Here is a 24203-nt window from a genome sequence, read left to right on the forward strand (position 1 = left end):
GCACGAATTTGTGCATGGGTGGGGTCCCTCAGCCTGGCTGGCGATTGGGGCTGATAGGGGCCAGCTAGCCCAGTTCTGATTGGGGCCGATGGGGGCCAGCTGGCCAGGAGGAGGGACTGTGGGAGGTTGGCCGGCCCCAGGAGGTTGGCTGTGGGAGTGCACTGACCACTAGGAGGCAGCTCCTACATTGAGTGTCTGCCCCTTGGTGGTTAGTGCACGTCATAGTGACTAGTCGACTGGTCTTTCTGTCGACTGATTGTAACAGTTGCTTAGGCTTTTATATATATAGATATATTTTTCTACATATTTCCAAAATATCAAAATCTTTAAAATAAGTTTATTACTATATATATGCATATAATGTCTAAATTATATGAGGATATGTTTGTTGATTTTAGAGACAGAGGGAGAGAGAGAGAGAGAAACATTGATGTAAGAGAGAAACATTGACTAGTTGCCTCCCATACATGCTCCAATCAGGGATTGAACTCAAAACCTAGGTATGTGACCTGACCAGAATCAAACCCCCAACCTTTTGGTGTATGGGACGATGCTCCAACAAATTTAGCCACCCAGAGCTCCACAATCTTAAAAATAGATTATTTCTTTGCATACACAAAGAATGAGAATCTAATCCACTATTCTGAATGAACAATGACTCTCACTATTATTTTTTCTAATCAATTACTCACCACATTGGTACTGTGGACAGCAAGAAAGAGGGCTATGGCCAATGTACAATTTTTGGCTATCTGTGCATGTTGGAATGGTAGTATCACACAAGGTCATGTCACATCCTGCAAATAAGAAACAGAAGTATTAAAATATTAATGAACATAACTAAAACCTAGTGATTCCAATTCAAAGCAGGGGAATGATTCTCATTATGCGTGTTTTCACACTGCAGTTCAACCCATTCTGTTTACAAAATTGGTTATAGGTGAAAAGGCAGCAGATGTAAGGTTTACTTATTTTTTCACCCTTGATTGTCATAAATCAAAGATTCCCAGATCCTCAGACTGACGTGGCCCAGCAGCACAGATAACATGTCACATACCTATCCTTTCTCACATTTCTGTCATGTATTACTGAATATTATTAACTACTAATAGTCAGAGTTTTGTGTGTGTATTTGCAAAATCAGCAAAACCATAATGAGGCAAAGCTTGCTTTGAGGAAGTGCAAGTGAAATTTATGGAAAAACTTCCGTTGTTACCTCAAACTTGCATTTTTTTTAGACCCAGCGTCATGCACACCCACTTTTTCACAATGGTTGTAAACGTACATGTTTTGTGACATGAGCTGACTGTACAGCTTCAGCTGGGTACATACCACAAACCTCCTTTGAGCAGCAGGACTCCTTGTCAATGATGCCCATGATGAGCTCAGCCTCTCGTTCACAAATGGGCGAGGGCTCTTCATCACAGTCAGGCTCTATAGGAATGATGCTTCCATTCTCCAGACATTTGTAGAGGGCGCATTCATCAACACCCCCATTCCAAATCTCCCCAGCAGTGCGGGGCTGGTCTTCACTGTCAGTACATGCTTAAGAAGATGGACAATGTCTCATCATTCATAACCTGGGCACTACAATCAATCAAGCTGCTGTAGTTTGATTTCAGACCGTGACTTGGCCCAGCGGCACCGATAACATATCACACAACTATCCTTTCTCACATTTGTCTTTTCATTCATCAGATACTAGCTTGTATTTTTCTTTAATGAAGTGTTTGATGTATTCCACAGAAACCATATTTCCCTTCTAAAAGTCTCTGTAAATTTGTGTACTCCATTTTATAAATAGCATAATTGGTTAGTTACTTTTATTTTAAGTCTTATTAACACAATTTACTTCACTTGAACAAACACAGTAATATGACTTCAAATGCTTTAAAATATTAACTGTTGAAAGTGAGTGGTATTAGAAAACAAGATAATCCCTACCTCACCTTAACATTTTTTGTGATATGAAAATTCAAAGTATTTTAACTTTGAAGTCTAAATATGGAAAGTAGGCAACAAAATAAATTATTTAGTGACTCTACTAGTTTTATTATTAAAGTTTTACTTAGTAATAAATATGGTTCTCTAGTAGCTCTTTTAAGTAGTAATAAAGGTAAATGTAGTGACCCACTGCATCCCAGCCTCCAATGAACTTACTTTATACCACCCTATCTACTAGCAAGCCAACGTCATAGGTTCCTGAAAACAAACATGAGCAGGCCGATATATTCTCAAAGTCTCCACAAATACTTTCCTTAGTGGCAAACAAAACTTGTTTCTGAAACTACGTGTGCATTTCACTTCTACATGCCTAAATAACTTTTCTTTAATTTTATCTAAGTGTCTTTTCTTCTGACTGTGATGATGAGCCCTATGACTGCTAGACTGAAATTTTCTCAATTTTTCACCTGGAACCACCATGGAGATAATGTGTCAGAATAAAATGGTTTGAAAATGCAAGTAAATATATTAACTATTTTCTCTCAGATAATAACAGTATCTGAAATTTTTAAGTGCTATTTTTTTTTCTCAAGGCACTGTTGTGAAATGCTTTGTATTATTTTGTACACTCCCACACTAACCTTATGGGTATTTTCCCCATTTTACAGATGCATGACTCAGGCTTACAGAGGTAAAGCTGGAAACTTGAAATAATTGGAATTTGAATTAATTCACACACTACACTCTTCATTCTTAGTTTTCCATACTCTTGCCCAGTTATTAAAGGCACAGGTGGAGATTAACACATATTACCACCAAAACTCCTGTTTTGGTAACTTCAATTGAAATCCTCTGAAACCCAACTACAAACTAACAAACTCAGTTCCTTTCCAACAGCTAGGTAACTTGTGATCAATCTTTCTGAGTACATCTCTTCAAGATCTGACAATGTTTTATTTGTTTGCTGGACCCATAAGAGGTCATTTTGTACTTTGCTGCTTACCACATTCCTCCTCTGGAATGCACTGAGTTGAATATGGCCTGTGAAGAATGGTTCCATTTTTGCACACACAATCTTCTCTTACATTCAGACATGAAGAGTGTCCATAGAACCATCTGTTCAGACATGTTCTTGCCTCACAGGGTCGCACACAGGGTTGATACTCCTTACCCTCTGGGCAACTCAGAGCTAGGAGGAATAGAGGACAGAGTTTGATAGTGATAAAATTAATCTATTTGAATTCTAATAAAAGGAAGAAATGTAGATTTCTTTTTGAAAGTAATTTTTCACATTTCAGTTTCTTCAAAGTCTTTTTTTTTCATTTATTATGCAATCACAAAGCAGAAAATTTAAAAATGGGTGGGTATTTTTGAGTATCTTCCAGGTGTCCAGCTAGTATTATGTTATGGTAAGAAAAGTTACCTGCTTTATATTAAATGAATCTCACCAATAAGCAGCCCAAATCTCATTGGCATGAATATAGAGTCAACTGTTATGAAATTCCTGTTCTGTTCTACAGAAAAAGCAAAGAAATACACTTTAAATATGCAACTCGACCATGTCATAAAGACAACAAATGCTGCATATTTAAGTTCAGTCCTTCACTGTCAAAAGAAGCTACCATTGTTGAGCAATTTCGAAATGATGTTTTAGAAAATTCTTGTTTATTTTCAGTGATCTTAAAAAATCCTACTGTTAAAAAATGAACACAGCCTGGCCAGTGTGGCTCAGTGATTGAGTGTCGACCCTGGAACCAAGAGGTCGCCGGTTCAATTCCCGATCAGGGCACATGCCTGGGTTGGGGCTCCATCCTAGTATGGGGTGTGCAGAAGGCAGCTGATCAATGATGTTCCTGTCTCATTAATGTTTCTATTCCTCTCCCTTCCTCTCTCTCTCTAAAAAAAAAAAAAAGAAAAGAAAAGAAAAAAATGAGCACAGAGCTGGTGGGTGTGCAAACTGGTAAAATCTCAGTGGAGAAAAATTTGGCAGTAGCTTGTAAAATTGGTGAGGTCATACATTCCCTGTGAACCAGGCCTCCCACTCTTGAGTAGTGATGACATCTGGGAGGGCAGGGAGACAAAGGAGATAGAAGGGCACAGGGGGAGCCGCTTCATTTCTGATGTGGAGTCATGTAGGTGGTGTTTGTGATATATTATTCTTTCTCTATGCATCTTATTCTTTTTCCTCTAGGAAAACACTTTTATTTTGGAGCATTTGAGTAACATTCATTTTGAAACTCTTTTACCATTTAATCCTTTTGGTCACTATTTCTTAAATTGATATTTCTGTAAGATGGGCTCAGGATTGGTGAAATGTTTTATAAATGTCTTATGAAAAGCATTACAACTTGATGGGAAAGCATGAACCCTATAGATAAAAATGGACAAAGAATACATACAAAGGAAAAAGGAAATACAACCATGTAATTGGGAGAATACTGAATGTAGATATCAAAGAAAGCCAGAAATATCGATTTCTTGGAAGTGGATATTATGTCAGGAAAGGAGAAAAAGGGGGCAAAAATCCCTGCCCTCTCCACATAATAAATGAATAAGAACAAGCTGCGGGGAATGAAGCAGGTTAAATGGGATGAACAAAATGTGTTGTGAAATACAGAATTAACGTCCCTCTTCAATCCTCTGTGATTTCTTTAACTCTTCAGTTTACTTTGCTGGACTAGGTTTTCTTTTATGGTAATTGAGGTTTACTTTAAATTTAGATCAGGATAAAAATAGAAGTTGCCTCTGTAGGAAAGCTTGCCTCCTGCATCTAGGTTAGATTGATATGCAGCTATTCTCATGAAAGTATTTTGTGATGAAAAAGAAAAAGAAGTAAATGCAAAAAAAAAAAAAATGGAAAGTCACTTGGCTGTTAGAAAATATGATTTGCAGTGTACTACTTACAGCAGTAATCAGGTGTCCTCCACTGAATACAGATGTCAAAATTGTTGCACAGAGCCACATACGCAGACGGTGCATCACATTCGTGGTTCCAATGATTGGTATAATTGATCCACATCTTTTCACAAAAGTTCTGTGGTGAAACCTAGAAATACGTTGTGCCTTTGGATAAGTTACATTATTTTATTTCTCTAAATGCCCTAAGCTAGACTAAAATTGTTTGGAAAATCAAAGAGTAGCAAGTTAATGTGCATTACTGTTCTTCTTTGACCTTAGATTTTCAAAACTTCACAGTATGAGATGTCACCTCTGAATTTACAACATTTTAGATAATGTAAGTACTATCTGCTCTAATCTACATAAATCTATTCTATTAAAGATGAAGAAAAAGAATCCCACTTTTGGGTATTTATCCTAAGGTTTATAGGGGTGAACACTTTGTAAGGTATATAAATGTCTAATCACTATGTTGTACACCTGAGACTAGTATAATATTTCATGTCAACTGTAATGAAAATCAATTTCTAAAAAGGGGTGGAAAAAAAGCAGAGTATGTGGCTCTAGCAAAAGCCATTTCTGATATCACAGTTTAGGTTACAATTGTCTTTTCTATGTATTGAGTAAGACTTTGATCTATTATAAGTAAAATTATAAGTAAAATTAAAGCTCCTGAAGCTTTCCGTAATGATACACAACATTGCTCACTAAATGAGGTTATAAATGCTTAAGAAAACATGCACAGCCCTGGACAGTGTGGCTCAGTGGTTGGAACCTCCTCCCATACACCACTGAAAGGTGGTGGGTTCCATTCCCTGTCAGGGCACATCCCAGGTTGCAGGTTCAATCCCCAGTCAAGGTGCATGCGGGAGGCAACTGATCTATGTTTCTCACATCTTTCTCTTTCTCACTGTCTTTCCTCTCTTTCTCTCTCCCTTCCTCTCTCTAAAATCAATGAATAACATGTCCTCAGTGAGGATTTTTAAAATATATATTAATATACGTTTCTCAAATAACTTAATTTTTCTTACCTCAATGTAATTAGGTACCCATTTCTTCCCTACAGATTGTTTCATTTTGAGCTAGAGATGCCTGAAATCTAAATAATTTAACTTTTAAGATCCTTATTCCAATTCTCTATTCATTCATTCAGCAAATACACTAAGCATCGACATTCAGGTTGACTGTTCTGTAATTTAGTTGTAAGTCCAGTTCGGACCTGGCAGGAGGTGAGTGTAACTTTCACCTACTCTGCCACCATCTTATCCGGGCCCCCACCCCCACCCCCAATCATCTACATTCAGATGCTAAATTCTGACATAGGTCAAAGTTTCAGATAAAATGCTTAATATTTTTCATATCCCATCATTTCTTCTTCAAGGTTCATATCTACACAAAGCAAGATTCCCCTTCCTTTTAAATCTCCTTTGTTGCCTCCCCTCAGTTTCCAACTACTTTACTTTGCACAGGATTCTTGGATGGTCATCAGGGCCTCCTAATTGTCAAATACCAGGAACACTAATATTCTGAACCTTCCCCAACCTCTCAGGGGCCTATGATGCCACGAACCCTTCCTGCTTCTTAGAACCCTCCGTTTCCTTCGAGGGTACAGAACTCTATTGCCTTTCACCTGCTCTTTGTTTTCTCTCTCTTTTGGAGTGTTTCTCTAAATTCCATCTCCACTGGTCATGTGACTCATTGCAACCGCTCTTCCTGGGCTCACCCATTTTCAGTTTCTACCACCATCTGGGCATTAAAGTCTTTGCATTGATTTCTTTGTAAGTCAAATAGTCAATAACAAGCTTACTACTGCTTAAGATTGCTGTGAGTTAATATATGTGAATTTTATAGAACAGACTCTGGTATATCAGTAATTATGATTTTTTAAAAAAATGTGTGTATTAATAATTTCCCAAACCTGATCTCTGGCCTCAGCTTATCTCCTCTGAACTCCAGAATTATGTTTCTAATTTGTTTTGTGGCTATATTTGCTTTAAAGTCCCACATGACTTAACTTACTCAAAAAAAAAAAAAAAAAAAGATACCCTTCTCCATTTAACCCCCGCAAAAGCTGTTTCTCTTGTAGCCTCCATTCATCTATTCATTTATGCATACTTCCATAATTTATTGAGCACCTGACTACATATCAGACACTATGCTATGCATGAGGAATATAAAGGTGAATAAAATGGATCTCTTCGCTGCCTTGTGGATCTCAATTTAAGAAAACCTTTTAGTGAGCAAGAGGAGTCACCATGTTAAAATAGATTGAAAGAGGAAAGCATAAAAACCTATGGGCAGAAAAAAAAACCCTGAAATATTCAAAGTGTTGAAAGGAGAAAGGCTGATGTTCAGCAGACAAGAAGAGTGTAGTAGAGGAGGAAGCTGGAGATGGGCGGGCAGGGCATGGAGAACCTGGTAAGCTCCGATAAGAAGTTTGGAATGTGTCAGTAAAAGACATTGATGGGTTTTAGGTGGAGAAATGATACAATCCCGTTTCCATTTTTAAAAGACCATCTGCCTCCTTACATGGTAATTTGCAAAATAAGATGAAGATTAGAAGTAGGGAAACCAAATTATGAGCATTCCTTTCTTTTGCCATCAAACCCACTAAGGGAAAAGCGGAGGCTATCCCAGACTAAATGGTACCCTGTGTCGCCTCACTATACCCTAAAAGGCAAGCTGAAAAGTCTCCTGATTTAATCAACCCTCCAGTTTCCCTGTTAAAAATTCAATTTTCGAAAACCATTCTGCTTTAAAAAGACATAAAAATGGCACTGAAATCAGTTTCAAAGCATTTGCTATGTTTTCATTTTTGTGTGCATGCATTGAAAAATGTAAACTTTTAAAACTTATTTGTATCCAAATCTCTAAGTAGAAGTGAAGCTCCAGAAACGTGTCATTTTTTGTCCCTGACTTTACACCCTTTGCCTTTGTCCTCAGGGGAAGTGCGAGGCGGGCTGAGGACTGTGAGGTCTGCACTTCCTTCAGCAGGGTGCTTCCTAGGGAGTTCCTTCCTGCTCCAACAGCTCCCTCCCTCTCCCTCCAGGCTCTTCCCGTCCACACGACTTGCACTGAACCTTCAATGTTTTCCTAACATGCGCTTTTACACCAAGCTTGGTCTTACATATATTGTTTTATCTGCCTAAGTCTCCCTCCCTCCCTTCTCTCTCCTGGAAAATGTATTCTTCTATACAGCATAATTCAAATGTCTTAAACTGGGGGGAAGTTTTCTTCAACCCTGGGCTTCCATGTACCTCCATAGTGTATCTTGCAACATATCTATACACAGGCTTTCTAACCCACTAGATTATTTGAGGACGAGGAGAAAGTCTTATTCATCTTTGGATCACAGGAGTTTAACACAAAGCCTACTAGGGCCGAGACGTTCACTAACTCATGAAATGCTGCATTTGTCTATTCTTTGTTTCTAATAGTGGATCTTTTTAAATATATGGGTTATATTAAAATATCTGCTAGTCACCTAGAGTCAGAAAGTTAGATACTAATAAAGAAAATTAAATATGTGACAGGTTCTATTATAAGTATACCCCTCAGAGGCCAAGTTCATAAGGAATTGATTAAACCCTCACTGTCCTGGTTTCTATTCTGGGTTATCAAGCGACATTGATCTCTTTCTCCTAGAGGCATTTACTCATAAGATGGAATTTCATTTTTTCTGGAAAGCTGTTGATATAGTTCTGAAATAAAAATAGGGAGACAAAAGGTAATTATCCTTCCTCTTGATAAATCTATAAACAGCAAATGATTCTGAATTCCAAAGCAAACTGACGGAAGGTTTGGGGATAAACTATTCTTAGTAGAAGGACATCATGGTGAGAATAGGACTTTATTGGGTTTACTTTCAACATGTCTAACATGACAGCTCTTACCTATGGTCACTTTCAACTTACTTTATCGTGGCATGGAACAAAAACTTTTCTATTTAATAATTCAATGCAGTGACTGCAATCATACTCAGTGCAATTTCTAACAGGTCTTCTTGTTATTACTTTAAATGATTTCTCAATTTCCCAGCTCTCAATAAATAATTCTATGTCTTCCATATTTGTAATAATTGTGCCATTTTGCATCCTTAGATCATCATCTGGATCATCATTGCAAATTCCTAGAAAGATATGTGACATTTAGAAGGAAATTTTTTTCACTTAAACCGAATGTAGGCAGCAGAATTAAATCATCTTAACAATTGATTAAGGTTAATGATCCTAGAAGTCAAGATATATGAAAGGATCATAGAAAGTAAAGGAAGAGGAAATTGGTTCTGTCCTTATGCTCTTCCACTTTTAGCACTATCTCCTAATTTAAGAACAAGTTCTTAAATCTGTCAGATATCCCCCATAATAGTGGCCATCTGGTGATTGACTCCAGGCATCCACTCCCCCAAGAAAACCCTGCCTGAAAACATTAAATTATCCCTTTCAGAAATCATCCCTGCCTCATCACCTAGTACATGACACCCTCCAGGAGAGGGGCCTGAATTGCACACCTTTTATTAAAAACTGTTACAAGCAATCCAGGTATAAACTAGTCAGCTCGTGGCAGTCACCAGACACAGAGATTTGTTCAACATTAGGACGACCATTGCCAAGCTAAGAATTTGACCTAGATATTCTAGGACAGTGGTCGGCAAACTGCGGCTCGCGAGCCACATGCAGCTCTTTGGCCCCTTTGAGTGTGGCTCTTCCACAAAATACCATGGCCTGGGCGAGTCTATTTTGAAGAAGTGGCGTTAGAAGAAGTTTAAGTTTAAAAAATTTGGCTCTCAAAAGAAATTTCAATCGTTGTACTGTTGATATTTGGCTCTGTTCACTAATGAGTTTGCCGACCACTGTTCTAGGACATAGACAATCTCCCTTCCTTGGGATGACGTGGCCTTTGATGGCTATCACGCATTAACTTGCTACAGCCTACCTTCCCTGAGGAAGGCCAGACTGAGGATGGAGCTTACTCTTCACCCAGTGGAGTGCAGAGACAAGGGAAGTACAGAGAAATGGATCTGTAACCCTGATCATAACTTACCTGAATCCCACCCTATTTGAAGACATACTAGTATTTTTTTCTTAATTCCTAAGGCTCCCAGATATAAAAGAAATGAGTTAAACATTTTTCCAGGATCAAATCTTCTATAATTATCAATAAAGGTTGCTGTTGCCATGGTTGCCCCGGCCCTTGTAAATATGCAGAGAACTGAGTACAGTGCAAAAAAAAAAAAAAAAGACCTCAAAAAACTCAATAGCACTATACTATAAAGCAGCTTCTATTTTTAAACCTAGACTCTTCTAAAGATAGGTAATTGCTAGTAAAAATAGTTTCCATTGCTACTTCAACCGGCACCCCCACAGACTTTACAGTGCTATGTAAAACGAGGTGTCAATATAGACCTCCCATCCTAGTGTCCATGCTCAGCTTGGGCCATACTCTTGTTCACTGCAACTTTATCAGCCAGCACCCAACCTAGGGATCCCAAGAGCACCCACATTTCCCTTCAACCCAACCCCAGTGTGGAGGTCAGGAAGCTTAGGGGCTGACCCTAGGTAGCAAACATGGGATCTTAGCCTTTTCTCTGTAGTGATGAGTTAAGAATCCAGTTAGAGTGACTGTCTCCACAAATGCATGAACTGACAGTAGAGGGGGGAAAAATCTCAAAAATCAAATAGAAATCATAGCACACAGAAATTATCAATCCTAGTAGAAAGTATACATATTCAAAGTCTCTGAGTTATTACTCAGTAATAGCTATTGAGTTGTTTGTAATCAATACTATATACTCATTAATAACTATTTCCACAATAAAATCTTTTAGTCAACATAGAAGTTTATGCTATGTGTAACATACTCTAGATAGGCAAGGAAATATGTAAACCATTTAGCCTATCTTTCCACTAAATGCGTTACATTTTTAAAGAAGAAATATGGGTATTTTGTGTAATTTGTGAGGGCAAGGTTTAGTCTATTTATTTCACATTGTCAACACCAAGCATAGTGTCAGAAACTCAGAAGGTAATCCATAAACTTTTATTCAATTTACATTTAGTGAGATTAAAGTAGATATATTTGTACTAACATTTGTTGACTGTGTGTATTAAGCAATATGTTGTGTTTTTACAATCACTTTCACATACAATTCTAGCAACAATCTTGAAGGTAGATATTGCTATTCTTATTTTAAAGGTGATGAAACTGCCCTAACTGGTTTGGCTTGGTGGATAGAGCATCGGCCTGCGGACTCAAGGGTCCCAGGTTTGATTCCAGTCAAGGGTATGTACCTTGGTTGTGGGCACATCCCCAGTAGGGGGTGTGCAGGAGGCAGCTGATTGATATTTCTCTCTCTCCCTCTCTGTAAAAAATCAATATAAAATATATATATTTTTAAAAAAAGGTGAGGAAACTGATGTTGAGCAGAACTGTAAAGGGATAGCACTGCTTAACTTACCAGCAGACACCAGAGCCAGTATTATTCTTTTTATATTTCTAATTCACTTTCTTTGGCTTGAAACTCTTTGTATCTATGTAACATACAGGGTGGGGCAAAAGTAGGTTTATAGTTGTAAGTACATGAAACAACATATTCGTGTAGTAGTCTTTATTAATTATTGTATTATATTCCATGCCAACAACTATAAGCCTACTTTTGCCCCACCCTGTATTATGATATTAAATTGAAGTGTAAAGGTACATCTAGGCTTTATACTTTATAATAACAATTTATTTTTAACCTTTCTATGCCTCATTTTTGTCACTTACAAATTAATGCTAGTGCCTATTCATAGGGCTATAGTTATAATTAAATGAGTTGAAATAAGTAAAATAATGCCTGATACTTCATTAATGCTTACTAAAGATGAGCTAGTAGAAATATAAGCAATATTGTATTAATAGTGAACTTATAGCTCCATAAAATACCCACATTGAACTGTTATCTCTTGCTTCTTAACCCATTCATGGGAAACGATTACTTCCTTCAATATTCACATAGGTCACTGAAAGTTAATATCACATCTGGAATCAAAAAGATCTGGCAATAGGTGCCAAAAGAGTGTAAAGTGAACAAGAAAGAAAAGTTAGAAGAAATTGAGATTTGAAGAGCAATACTCACCACAAAGTCCTTCTGTGTAGGATGACAAGTTAAATTGAAAGCCAAAATGAATGTCTAAGATTCCTGTAAGATGAGCCCACTTTATGATTAGTCCAGCTGGAGTAGTAATCACATACATAGTACCAGAATCCTCTATCAGCAGTTCTTGATTTGAAAAGGGCAAAGGCACAACAATAGAATCCACTTCTACCTGTAATTACATAATGCAGGTAGCTATTGAGTTGTTTGTAATTACATAATTACAACTGTTAGTAAAATTTTTATGTTTATATATACATCGATTAGCCATGGCCAGTGTGGCTAAGTTGGTTTGGCATTGTCCCATGCACCAAAAGGTTGCTGGTTTGATTCTTGGGCAGGGCACATACACAGGTTGTGGCTCAATCCCCAATAGGGGGTGTGCAGGAGGTAGCCGATCGATGTTTTGCTCTCACATCAACATGTGTGTGTGTCTCTCTCTCAAAATCAATATTAAAATATACATTTATTAAAATTAAGAGAATTTAGATTATCCAATTTCTTCCTATTTAATATAAACTATATTTCAAGTTTTTAAAAATTTATTTCCCTGGTGCTGTCATAGCATATCATAACTTCAGAGCTCTTTTATGGTTTCTTTGCTGTGTCTTGCTGTATTCAGTATTTGTTTTAACCTCATTGCCCTTTATTTTCTTCAAAACTTAACTTTTGCCCTAGCCAGTTTGGCTCAGTGGATAGAGCATCAGCCTGTGGACCAAAGGGTCCTAGTTTTGATTCTGGTCAAGGGCACATACCTCTGTTGCAGGCTCCTCCCTGGCCAGGGCCCTGGTCAAGGTCCATGCAGGAGGCAACCAATCGATGTGTTTCTCTCAGAAACAACAAAACACACACACAAAAAACAACTTTATTTTTTTCTGTTATGTAAGCTTTCTGTCTGTTTCCCTTAATATATGTTGATTATACCATTACCTACTAATATGAATATAAGCTAATAAAGTTACTTTCAGGATATTTTCTTTAAGCTGATTCTTCCTATGGTCCTCCTAAATTAGTGTTTAACTATAATTTTTATAACAGTCATCTGCCAAGGTTAGTAAAGATTAGAATTCCCAGGAATTCTAGTTCCTAGGTTTGGGTGGGATTCCAGACTGTATTTTTATCATGTACTCCTGGTAATACAAATGTAGGCACTCCAAGGATAATGCTTTGAAAAACAGTGCTTTAAATAATGGCAATGACATGGAAGCATGAACTGCAGCCAGCAGTAAATTTGTCGAAGTTTATACCTGACCAACCACCTAATTTCTCATCTTTATATCTTTCTCATACTGTCACCCTTGAGCTAAAACATCTCTCCACTTGCCTGTTAATTTCTACTCATTCTTTAAGATTTATTTTAGGTGTCACTTCCAAAATTACTTACTTGACACTCCTCCAAACTGCACTAAATGACCCTTCTTTTTGTTTCCATAATGTCTTGGTCATAACTCTGTCATTATACCTCCTACTACTTTATAATTGGCAGATAATTACATTCATGCCTCCCACACACAAAGACAAGTAACTTGAGATCAGGACCTGTGTTGTTTTTATCATGTAAATGCTCACTAAATGATTTTTTAAAATTCATTAGTTTTTAACTAAATACAAGACCAGTGACAAGTTCAGCTGAGGCCAAAAATAAACCCATTTGCCCAAATGCTGACAATAATAGCATACCAGGTTTGAGTTCACTTCTCATTCACTTCCTGTTAATATATCAACCTCATAAAAATCAAAGGTGTATATAAATACTATCATTCAAAAGGACTGCATTCATATATTTTTAAAATTTTACTTAAAATTTAACACCTTGCTATGTTAGGATTATTTTATTTATTTTAATATATTTTTTATTGTTGATAGTGTTACAGATATATCCCATTCCCTCCCCCTCTGCCCCTCCTTCTCCCAGCCCCTACCCACCCACCCCAGGTCTTCACACTATCCTATGGCCCGTGACCATGAGCTATGCATATAAGTATCTAAGTTCTTTGAAGGGTTATTTTAATATTGTTTCTAGTCTAGAGTCTGTGGTCCTGTGTTAATGGAATTATTTTCAGAAAGCCTACAACGCCTCAGCCATTTCAAGCAAAAATATTTTTTACACATTATTTTCTTATATTTTTGAGAGAATCATTTATATCTGAGTGAGACATCTGGCTTATAACTCACTCCTATCTGGTAAATATATTCCTTGGGAATATCTATTTATATTTTTATATTATAAAGCCTTTTTAAACATTTTTTCCTCTAAAACTAAATAGATCTTTTTCAACTTTTGTATACCTTGCCCTTCTTCAGTATATTTCAATAAAGTTAACTATCCCTTTATTTTTTCTTATTTTAGCTGTCATTTATTCACTGACAAAGTCATGGCATCAACATTTCAAAATTACTGCTTCCATTTATTCTTTTGGTGGTCTTCATGCTGGTATTCATGGCTACTACTCTTTTCAACCTTATGATCCCTCTTCTTCACATCATTTCCATTGTGTTTAATTTGGAACACTAAGGTTAACTCTGACACTAAGAAGATTGGCCACATACCTTATCCAAGAAGGCTTTAGCATATTTCACATGGCTGTTGCAGCTAACCTCACAAAGAGAGAAATATTTGCAACAGTTGGCACATTAAGGAAAGACGAATATAATACTAAGAAACACTTTTAGGCTGCCCATGAAAAGAATGATTATACATAATAGCAATAAAACTCCACTGATATGTTTAATTTTCCTCTTTTTGGAAATAATTGTATTTATATAATTTCTTAATTTTATCTAAGGCAAGGATATTTTTAAGCTTTGTATTCTTACCTTTCTTGCTGCCCGATTGACAAGTATTTTATGTATAGATGTTGTCAAATTTAACCTTTTAAAACAAAGTCCAGAGATTCTTTCAGAAGGAGCCTTAATTTAGGGAAAAAAGAAAAAAAACTTTGTAAAGTTGCTAAACATAATTTTAGCAATAAACAGAAGGAATTTACTAAACACTTCACAAATACTACCTTTTGAAAGGAGTCCTCATTCTGAAAAGAAAAAAAGTATAAAGAGAAAACATGTTTAAAAGAAAAATACTACTTGACTTAAAAACATTTTTTGGATTACTATTATATGCCTCTAAATATGTTAACATGAAACATTTTTTTGTTTTAAGTACCAGAAGATAAATGTCAGTGAGTTCTTAAGCCCCTCCTTACTCTAAGAATACCTACTGTTGCAACATACTCCAGCTGTAGATTTATGAAGAAAGGACAAAAGAATAGAACTTAGGGGGGAGGTCAATGGGGGAAAAGGAGACATATGTAGTACTATATGTAATACTTTAAATAATAATAAAAAAGAAATTTTACTCAGATCTTAAGAGCTAGAGTATATAAATGTGCAATGATCTCATTTGATTATTCTTCTTTTCAATATAGATTAACAAATTTTCATAAGTTATTATCAACATGTTAATAATTCCATTTGCTCAGTATTACCTTTGTACTTCTCACTTAGTATTGGTTATGAGAACTATTGAAAGTTCGTTATTTACCAATAAAATCTATGTGGGAAGAAAAAAAAATAATGGAACTTACCTGATTCATGGAGCATTTTTCAATATGAGCAACTATAATTTCCCCAGGAATTCGTACTAAGATATAAGAAGCCATACTATATAATGCTGCATTGTTTCCATCAAACGTAATAATGCTCAATTCTGATAACATGGAACACCGACCTAAAAAAAAAAATGTTGGAGAGTGGATTTCCTTTATTTACTAATTCTTTGTATTTGTAGTAACAATTGCTTTAAATTAGTCTTATCATGTTTGACAAAAAGCAAATCTAAAGGTTACATACTGGGAACCAAAATCATAAATCAAATGAAGAATGCTCAACAATGACTTTGGCTTGATGAGTTGATTGGCTCAAAAAAATTAACCTACTCCTGATTAAAAATTGATAATCATGTAAGAAATGCAAACCCACAAGGACATTCCCACTCAGGGCAGCAGATATCAGTGTTCACTTGAACAGGCCTTCCCCGGAAACCACAGTCAGGCATTTCCAAGTCCTTTGGGCAATTGAGAGACCAGTTGTACAACTTCCATTCCATATTAAGGCATATATATTGGCTACAATTATAAACAGGATCAAATTGTTGAGGCTGTTGTAAAAAAAAAAAAAAGAAAAGAAAGAAAGAAAATTGGTGATTTCCCCCCCATTTTCAACTAATGTTTTCAATTATTTTTAAACTAGAGGCCCAGTGCATGAAATTCGTGCATGGGAGGGGGGGGGGGTGTCCCTCAGCCCGGCCTGCACCCTCTCCAGTCCGGGACCCCTCGGGGGATGTCCACAGGGATCGGGCCTCAACCGGCAGTTGGACATCCCCCTTGCAATCCAGGACCATTGGCTCCTAAACACTCACCTGCCTGCCTGCCTAATGCCCCCAATAGCCCTCCTCTGCTGGCCTGGTCACCCCCAACCGCTCTCCCCTGCCAGCCTGGTCACCCCCAACTGCCCTTCCCTGCCAGCCTGGTCACCCCCAACTGCCCTTCCCTGCAGGCCTGATCACCTTCAACTGCCCTCCCCTGCTGGCCTGATTGCCCCTAACCCCCTGCCAGCCTGATCTCACCCCTAACTGCTCTCCCCTGCTGGCCTTATCACCCCTAACTGCCTCTGCCTTGACCCCCACCACCATGGCTTTGTCCAGAAGGAAGTTGGACATCCGGAAGATGGCCAGTTGACCTGGTCTAATTAGCATATACCCTTTTATTAGTATAGATTTTTTGTCTTTATCCCCTTTAGGCAACCCTCAGTTTGTTCTCTGTATCTATGGTTCTGGTTCTGTTTTGTTTTGTTATTCACTTGTTTTTGTTTTGTATTTTTATATTCCACACATAAGTATAATCATATGGTATTTGTCTTTCTCTGTTTGACTTATTTCACTTAGCATAATACCCTTCTGGTCCATTCATGTTGTCACAAAAGTCAAGATTTCATTCCTTTTTTATTGCTGAGTAATATTTCATTGCATATATTTTTAAAATTTTCCATTCACATTGCTTATAGTGTATATTCCCTACATATGACAGCCTTTGAAAGATGAACAATTAAAATTTTACTACAACTTTTTGTTGACATAACCTTTCTAAAATACTCAGTATGAACATTTTATTTCAGCTTTATCTCAATATTGACTTGATATCAGAATTGCCCATGTACTCAGAAATCTGAGCAAATTGAAGTCTTATCCTAATTTATCTAGCTTAGTGTTTTGCAAGCAGACTCATATAGTGGCTCTCAACCTGTCATATTACATTGTGTAAAGCTAGTATTGAATCTAATCTCTGTTAGTGTCAACTTTTTAAAATTACAGCTTAATTATATCTTAGTATTTAATTAAAAATTCATATGTGAGGTCAATTTGACTGTTGGGTAGAATCATTATAAACTAACTTTTATATATAGCTCACAGACTTCTAGACAAACAAGAGTCAAATAAGTGGTGGATTTTTCAGTTTATAAATTACATTATATTTAAATCATGGTAATAATTATAGCAATGATAAACATACCACTTATTATGCTCCCCATTGTTCAAATTAACCCATTTCATTCCCACAACAACCACCCTCTGAGTTTGTAAACTCTAAGTTTAGCATATCTGTAAATCCACAGATTTTTGATATCTAAAAGGAATCTCAATCTTTACATGGCAAAACTGAACTCTTGGTTATAACCAACCAGATCTTCACTTCCCACAATTTCACCATCCTACTTAATGTCAACTTTACCGTTCAGTTGCTCAAGGCAAAAATTTTAGATTCCTTGATACTTCTCTTTCACTCACACCTCACATCTAATCCTTCAGCAAATTCTGTAGCTTCTATTTTCAAAATATATCCAGAATCCAGGCATTTCCCATCATCTCCACTGCTGTCACCTGGTCCAGGCCGCCATTGTCTTTTGCCTAAATTCCTGCAATAGCCTCTTAACTTGCTCTATTGTCTCCTTTCACCCTGCTCTCAACACAGCAGCTAAAATAATCCTGAAACAAATTATCTCATGTAATTCCCCTGCTCAAAAATATCCTATGTGATATCCTGTCATTTAGAAAAAAAAAAAAAAGCCATGGTCTTTACAATCATCTACAAGGCCGTACATAATCTAATTTACTTGTTGCTATTGTATTCCTTCCTTACTTAATGGCCTTGTTGTTGGGGGTTTTTGTGTGTGTGTGTGTGTGTTTTTAATATTTCAGGTGCTCCCACACTCAGGGCCTTTGCACTTGTCTGGAACACTATCTGGTTCTCTACACGGCTCACTGTCTCAACTTCTTCAAATCTTTCATTATGAAACTAGAGGTCCCATGCATGGATTCGTGCACTGGTGGGGTCCGTTGGCCGGGCCTGCAGGGATCGGGCATAAACCAGCTCTCCAACATCCCCTGAGGGGTCTCAGATTGCAAGAGGGCAATTCTCAGGTGAGGCATCGTGGAATTGGGCTCCCTCCTGTCTGGTTCTGGGTGTGTCACCAGAGAACCACAGTTGCCAAGTCACCACAGCTTGGCAGCTCCAGCGTTGAGCATCTGCCCCCTGGTGGTCAGTGTGCATCATAGCTACCAGTAAGAGGGAAGGATGGACACTTAGCCTTTTATATATATAAATCACCTCATCAGTGAGAACTTTTGACCATATCACTAAAAATAGCTTTATTTTTCTCCTGAGCAGCACCCTCTAACATTTTTTATGACTCAGGAATGTATTTTGCTTATTGATTATCTCCAAACCTCCAGTAAAATGTAAACTTCATAAACACAGAAATTTTTGTCTGCTTTTATATTGTTTTGTCCATGGTACCTTAATAGAGCCTGGCCAGAAATAATAATGGTTGAATAAGTAATTACTTTATTAGAACAAATGGCATATTTGGAATAAGGATATAAGTGCTCACGTCTCAGCCCAGGAAATTACAAGCTCTGGGGTTCAATGACCTTATCTTGCTTTGCTTACCATTGTATCTTTGTCATCTTACACAATGCCTGGCACATAGTAGCTACTTAATAAATGTTTTTTGAATGCTTGACTTACAGAGAAGCCCACACTAGATAGCTATTTATTAAAGAATCACACTTAAGTCCCCATTTGAATTTTATATTTTTAGTGTGACCAGAACCTAATTAATAAGAAATATCTGGGTCCGTTTAAAAAATATAATTGTTAAAATGGTAATGCATATTTCTTATTACCTTTTAGCAAAGAAAGACTAGCGATCACACTGAAAAGTTTAATAGCGTTTGGATAGTGATACAGACACGTGAACAGATGCTACAAGAAAAGGACACAATAGGTGAAGAGATTGCTCTGTCTTACCTCACATTCCAAACCTGGGGTGGGTGTGAGCATGTCGGACACGGTGACTTCCGGTGGAGAAACCGTTTCTGGACCTGTTGGAAATGAAGATGTCCTCTCCGTTAGTGGAATGATAGCCACTGTGTATGGAATTCATATGTGGTAGAACCTGTGCTATAGTATATAGATTATTTCATTTATTCCCACAAGAACCCTGTGACGTAGACAACAATACTCTTGTCATTTTACAGAGAGGGAAACTAAGGTGCAGCGAGATAAGCTGGTAAATGTTGGGGACAGAATTCAAACTCAGAGATTTTGATTCCAGAGCCCTGGCTTTTAGCTGGCATTTTGTATATAATAACAATACCTCTCTCATGGAGTTCTTATAAGGATTAAATATATGCAAAGAACTTAGTCCAATGCCTGGTACATAGTAAGTACTCAATAAATGGTAGCTAATTAGAATAGTAGTGATGGTAGTACTGTGATTATTATTTTGAAGATGTCACAGGACTCATTAAAATTTTCACTGACTTGCCATTGTCTTTAGAAAAAAAAAAAAATCCAAGTTTCTGACCAGGGACTCTGTGATCTGGCCCTGATCATATGTGCCATCCCATCCCTTGGATCAATTCCCCTCTCACTACATGCTCAATATACATTGACCTGCTTGAAGTTTGTAAACAATAATATAAACGGAGGCACTTTAAAACCGGAGCGGAAGCGGCCAGGCCAGAGGAACTGCCTTGCACATCTTATGTCTCATACCTTCAGATTGTTGCAACGGGGCAAATAACCTTTGGATTGAACCTAGGGCAACATTATGTTCAAAAAAAACTGTTTGCAAAGATAACAAGAAAGCAGTGGTGACTCCTGGACTGATGACTACCGGACTGAAAATTGAAAACATTGTTTAGAATTAACATCACTATGTTGTTATCTGCACCGATAGAAATGCCTTCCTTCTACTGATGCAGTTGTTCTCCTGCCCTTTCTCATAAATTCCCATTGCCTTTGTCTCCAAATTAGAACACTGTTTGGGCTTCTGCCTGAATCAGTGCATCCAGAATGGCTATTCTTATTGACCTCAATACATTTCTTGTTGCCTCTCACTTTGAAAGGCCTATTGTTCGGTTAGCAAATCCCTCTGTGCGTCCTGGTCTCTCTCAGTTACAGGCCTTTGCACAGGCTTCCCCTTCTAGCTGGAGCGTACACTTCCTCCTCCTCCTAGTCTATCCAACTCCTACCTTCTGTTACCTTCCGAGACCATACCTCCAAAATGAGTACAACACGCCTCCTGCCTCTGCTTGTATTACCCCGATGGTAATATCACAACAACCTATGGGCTAGTAGCGGTTTTAGGGTAGAGGCTGTGTCTTAATCACCTCTCTCCTGTCTTCCCCCCAGCGCCAGGACACTGCCTAGCAGAGTTGACACTCGATTAAATCTTGTCAAATAAATTGAAGAATAAATATCTGAGCTTCTCTAAGTTAAGTGTGTCAAGCCTCGCTATGAGTAGATGTATTCAATCCTTTTCTGAGGCAAGTTTCACAGTGAGGGAGAGACGCCGGGGTGTGGGCCCAGAATGCCCTCTCCAGAGGCTGGGACAGAGCACAGGAACAGGAATGGAAGCGATGAAAGGATAATGTCCTTTGCATTAACATATTTTTAGAGTCGGCCTAATCGCTGTGAAAATTTAAGTAGGATTTGGTAAAACCCAAATTCTAGGCAAAAAAAAAAAAAAAAAAGTGCGGGGAATCTTTGTTATCTGTGCTCACTGAGGGGGAAAAAGGTGGACCAAATGCAGAAGCCCTGCAGAAATGGTGTTATGTGGACCCAGTGAACATCTACTTAACAAACAACTGACGGCTAGGTTTTCCAGGGGATGGGAGAGTGCTAACACCAGCCCTTGTGCTAAGTGTGCCAAGACTTAAATCACACAATACTCTTCTAGTGTCTACAATTGTACCAATACCAGTACGTATGGGTAGAGATAGCTTACCTGGTGACATGGGAATCAGAGGTATGCCTGCAAAGAAACAAAAAGACTTTCCGTAATCAGTTTTGTTTCAAGTGACGCCCACAGAGTTCATAGAGGGATCTTTGGCTTCAAGGGAAATGTTTGAGGAGAGAGAACACAGGAGAAATGTTAGAGGGAAGATTTGCATGCTTTGCGAAGTAATTAGAAATGAAAAGACAATGTATAGGCTATGGAAGAAGAATCTTACGAAAATATATTGTCCATCTAAAACTTCTGTTCACTAGTGTGGAATCTCGGAGGGGTGGGTGGGTGGGTGGGTGGGTGGGGAGGTAATCAACCAAAGATCTTGTATGCATATATGCATAATCCATGGAGAGAGACAATAGGGTGGTGAAGGCCTGTGGTGGGGGGTAGGGGTAGGCTGGAGGGAGTCAATGGGGGGGAAAAATCAAAATAAAATAAAACTTCTGTTCACAACCACTTGCCATCATAGAGAAAAATATGTTCAAGTGTTTTACTTTTCCAGAATAAAGTAAGTAGGGTTCACACTTACAGTCTCCTGGATAAACACATTTGAGGGTGATCTCATCAAGGATCATATTTTTAGGGCAGTAGGGCAAGCATCCTTCAACCCTTTACATTAAAGAAAAATCAAAATGAAAAAAGTTTATCATATAAATTATACTGCAGTTAATATACCATACAATTAAGATATATTTTTCCTAAAATTCTCCCATTCTTCTTGTCAAGCACTAAGGAGTGCTCTAGCTACCAGTCCATCATTCCTCATTGTACACAATCACAAGCTAGTGGATTATAAAGAGGTATCACTCATGATTAAAACATAATTTGAACCCAGAACATTCAGCATACACTTATGTTTGGGACACATTAAGGCCATGTTCTATAAATCAGAAATGCAGAAGAACCATTTATTGTGATTTTTAAACTACATTCATTTACTTACTTTTCTTTTTACTGATTTATGTGTCAAATATACACATGCCTTATGCTCCCTGTCTCCCTCACCTTCATTTTTTTCCGTAACACATATTGCCACCTAATGACCTATTGCATTATATATTTACATTTTTATTTCTTTATTCTCTGCCTTACCCCAACAAAATTTAAACTACATAAGGATAGACACTTCATCTATTTTGTTCACTGCTGTATCAGACGCAGCTAGAATTCCTGGCATATAACCAACCCTTAATTACTATCACTTGTATAAAATAAAACAAGTTTATTGAATGTTTAAACATGACTTACGGTGGAAGAAATTTACATGCCAGTGCTTCAGGATCACTACATGTTTTAAAACAGGGAGTGGCACAAGGTTCGTATCTCCATTCACACATCCTCCTATAAGGCACTGCTGCCTGGATTTCTAGTGGAAAAAATAAAGCTTAGATTATGTATATTTTTTATGTGTAGCTTGAAAAATAATGATTTGTGATAGTAATTCTTCCAGGGATTGATCCCCCTCTCCCTCTTTGACCACTAACGCTATGGGAAAGGCAGGGCTAAGGTAAAGCATTGTAATTGGTTGGCGATTAAAGCATCTCATACTCAGGTTGTATATCTAAATGTTAGTCTGTCTTCCAAATATTTTAAAAAGCAAGGTGGGAAGAGGCCTAGGAAGTTTTTATTTATTTTTTTTAAATATATTTTATTGATTTTTTACAGAGAGGAAGAGAGAGGGATAGAGAGTTAGAAACATCGATGAGAGAGAAACATCGATCAGCTGCCTCTTGCACACCCCCTACTGGGGATGTGCCCGCAACCAAGGTACATGCCCTTGACCGGAATCGAACCTGGGACCCTGGAGTCCGCAGGCCGACGCTCTATCCATTGAGCCAAACCGGTTTCGGCTGCCTAGGAAGTTTTTAAATCTTCTTCCTTTCTTTATGTGTATTGGGTTCCTATTGATCTACATTTCATAAAAGTATTAAACACTTGTTCAGAATTTTATTTTTTACCAAGTAATTTTTCTATCATTATATTTTATCCTTATAACAACCATGTTGAATAGGTATTATTTCCTTTGTATTAATAAGAAGTTGAAGCACAGAGGAGCCAAGTAACTTGCCAAGATCAAACAATTAGAAGATGGCAAGACCAAAAACCGGTCACCTGACATCAAACCTAGGGAGAACACTCCATGTTTATTCTTCTCCCAGAACTTAGCATAGTACCTTGTGCATGGTAAGTATTATCTGATAAAAAAATAAAAGAATGGATTTTAATAATACATGCTTACAGTTATAAAATCTCCCTTGATTAAAGATTTTTCTCCTATAAATTCTGCTAATACTCTCCCTTCCCCACATCATAGACCTCTCCTTCTGCAGCAGTCCAAAATTATCTCTTTAGAGCTCCATAAGAAAGAGAGCTCAGTAAACAGATTATGTTTCTTGGACTCTGAATACAGAATTCAATTCCACGGAATGGGAAGGAAAATAACACTTTTTGGAAGACATCTATGCATATAAAGTTTAGCGTGACTGCTAGACCTGCTGGGATCATGGGCCTGGGAGAGGATTGGTTCCAAGATTAGAGTAGACCCCTAGCATTTCTTAGGCTTAGGAAGCCCATGAAGATCCATTTCTGAGATTTTGATGATGCCATTGGCTATAGTTGTCCACAGATTAGGTGGAACTGCTGGGTCTAGTTCTAAGGGAGCATATTTCTAGATTGGAGGGGATATATAGGTTTGTAAAATTTTGACTTTGAAGTAAATTCATGTAAAAAATATCACATCCTCCCTATTGAATGTTGTATAGACATGTCTGTGGTTCTTTTTCTCGTGAATACAGAAACCTTTTTTGAAGCTCAATTTGAATTATCTAAAATTAAAAGACTATCCAGGTATACAGAAATTTATCCATGACAGAAA

General features: G+C 37.6%; 1 protein-coding gene across 2 annotated transcripts in view; it reads right to left on the reverse strand.

Moving 5' to 3' along the window:
• Positions 1 to 24203, reverse strand: part of OTOGL (otogelin like) — a 143405-nt gene that overhangs the window by 27336 nt on the left and 91866 nt on the right. For both annotated transcript variants that reach the window (XM_054719732.1, XM_054719731.1), the window contains 14 exons: positions 22577 to 22694; positions 21858 to 21937; positions 21293 to 21352; positions 19342 to 19409; positions 15956 to 16133; positions 15562 to 15704; positions 14986 to 15009; positions 14798 to 14890; positions 11963 to 12152; positions 8757 to 8971; positions 4849 to 4990; positions 2948 to 3133; positions 1333 to 1545; positions 693 to 797 (listed from right to left, as the gene is read on the reverse strand). In XM_054719732.1, coding sequence (XP_054575707.1) covers positions 693 to 797; positions 1333 to 1545; positions 2948 to 3133; positions 4849 to 4990; positions 8757 to 8971; positions 11963 to 12152; positions 14798 to 14890; positions 14986 to 15009; positions 15562 to 15704; positions 15956 to 16133; positions 19342 to 19409; positions 21293 to 21352; positions 21858 to 21937; positions 22577 to 22694 — 1815 coding nt within the window. The remainder of the gene's footprint in view (positions 1 to 692; positions 798 to 1332; positions 1546 to 2947; positions 3134 to 4848; positions 4991 to 8756; positions 8972 to 11962; positions 12153 to 14797; positions 14891 to 14985; positions 15010 to 15561; positions 15705 to 15955; positions 16134 to 19341; positions 19410 to 21292; positions 21353 to 21857; positions 21938 to 22576; positions 22695 to 24203) is intronic.

This window comes from Eptesicus fuscus, chromosome 7 (assembly GCF_027574615.1).
Source record: "Eptesicus fuscus isolate TK198812 chromosome 7, DD_ASM_mEF_20220401, whole genome shotgun sequence".
NCBI classification, from domain to species: Eukaryota; Metazoa; Chordata; class Mammalia; order Chiroptera; family Vespertilionidae; genus Eptesicus; species Eptesicus fuscus.